Genomic DNA, 1121 nt, shown 5'->3' with positions numbered 1-1121 from the left:
CCCCGAGCTGGAGGAAATGGACCTCAGGATCAAAGCTATGGGGTCCCTCCTCCACCGAGCTGTAAGCTCGGCACCTGAGATCGACAGAATGTTCGAGGCCACGCAGCGATCTCCATTCACCCAGCGCATCTTGAGAACATATGTTCCGAACGTAAAGATAAGGGTTCCGACTTACGATGGAACGAAGGATCCAATGCAGCACTTGACCTCGTTCATGGCTACTATCGCAAAAGCTAGGTTTACCGAGGAGCAGAAGGACGCTGGCCAGTGCCAACTGTTCGTCGACAGTTTGGTCGAGAACGCTCTAATATGGTTCTCCCATATCCCTCCGGGCACTATCGACTGTTTCGAACAACTATCGACAGCCTTCCTGCGAAATTATCGGGTGTTCATAGAACGCAACGCTTCCAGCGCCGAACTAAGGGAAGTAGTCCAAGAGCCCGACGAACCCCTGCGAAAGTACCTCAAGGAAAAATACGCCACCATAACGGTCTCTGAGGACGTCGCAATCGCTGCTTTCAAGAAGGGACTCATCCCCGGATCCCGACTGCACGTAGATCTCAATATCAGGGAAGCCACTGACCTGGACGAAGCCCTTCACCGAGGATCTCGCTTCGCTTATGTGGAGGAAGACGAGGAGAAGCGAGCTAACAAGCTCCCTCCTCCTCGCCCGGCCGTGGCCAAAGAAAAAAATCGGGACACCTATCAGGAACCTCGGAAGCATCACGACCAGAGGGACCCCAAGCGCGGAGTAGTCAACGTGATATCCGAGGACGAAGGACAGAACACCACTTCTCCCGATGCACAAGAGGAGCTGTACTGTGATTTTCATATGTTCGGCGGCCATTCAACAGCCGAGTGTAAGCACCTGTCCAATTATTTATATGAGAAGTACCTGTCCGGTGAAATCAAAGCTGTCTATCAACCAAAAGCTTTTCGCGGCGGCCACGGTGGTAGAGGTCGAGGAGGAAGGTTCGGGCGGTCCAACCCCGGCCGAGGTCAGAAGGGCGCCAACCAATCTAATAACGCACCAGATACTCCGCAACAGCCACCCCCCACCGAGCAGCAGGCACCGCTACCAGGGACAGTGGAAGTCCCCCAGACACCGTCCAAGCGTCAAA

The 1121-nt window shown here is 54.4% G+C and overlaps 1 protein-coding gene across 1 annotated transcript; it reads left to right on the top strand.

Moving 5' to 3' along the window:
- Window positions 1-16: 16 nt before the first annotated feature.
- On the top strand, window positions 17-972 carry LOC104774072 (the record flags this gene model as incomplete). Its single annotated transcript, XM_010498736.1, has 1 exon — window positions 17-972. A coding segment is annotated over exon 1 (956 nt), but the record flags the coding sequence as incomplete, so codon positions are not given.
- Between the last annotated feature and the right edge of the window lie 149 nt (window positions 973-1121).

Source organism: Camelina sativa, unplaced genomic scaffold (genome assembly GCF_000633955.1).
Source record: "Camelina sativa cultivar DH55 unplaced genomic scaffold, Cs unpScaffold01282, whole genome shotgun sequence".
In the NCBI taxonomy this organism is placed as follows: domain Eukaryota; kingdom Viridiplantae; phylum Streptophyta; class Magnoliopsida; order Brassicales; family Brassicaceae; genus Camelina; species Camelina sativa.
The sequence above is the reverse complement of the archived record's forward strand: the minus strand, read 5'-3'. Positions and strand labels throughout refer to the sequence as shown.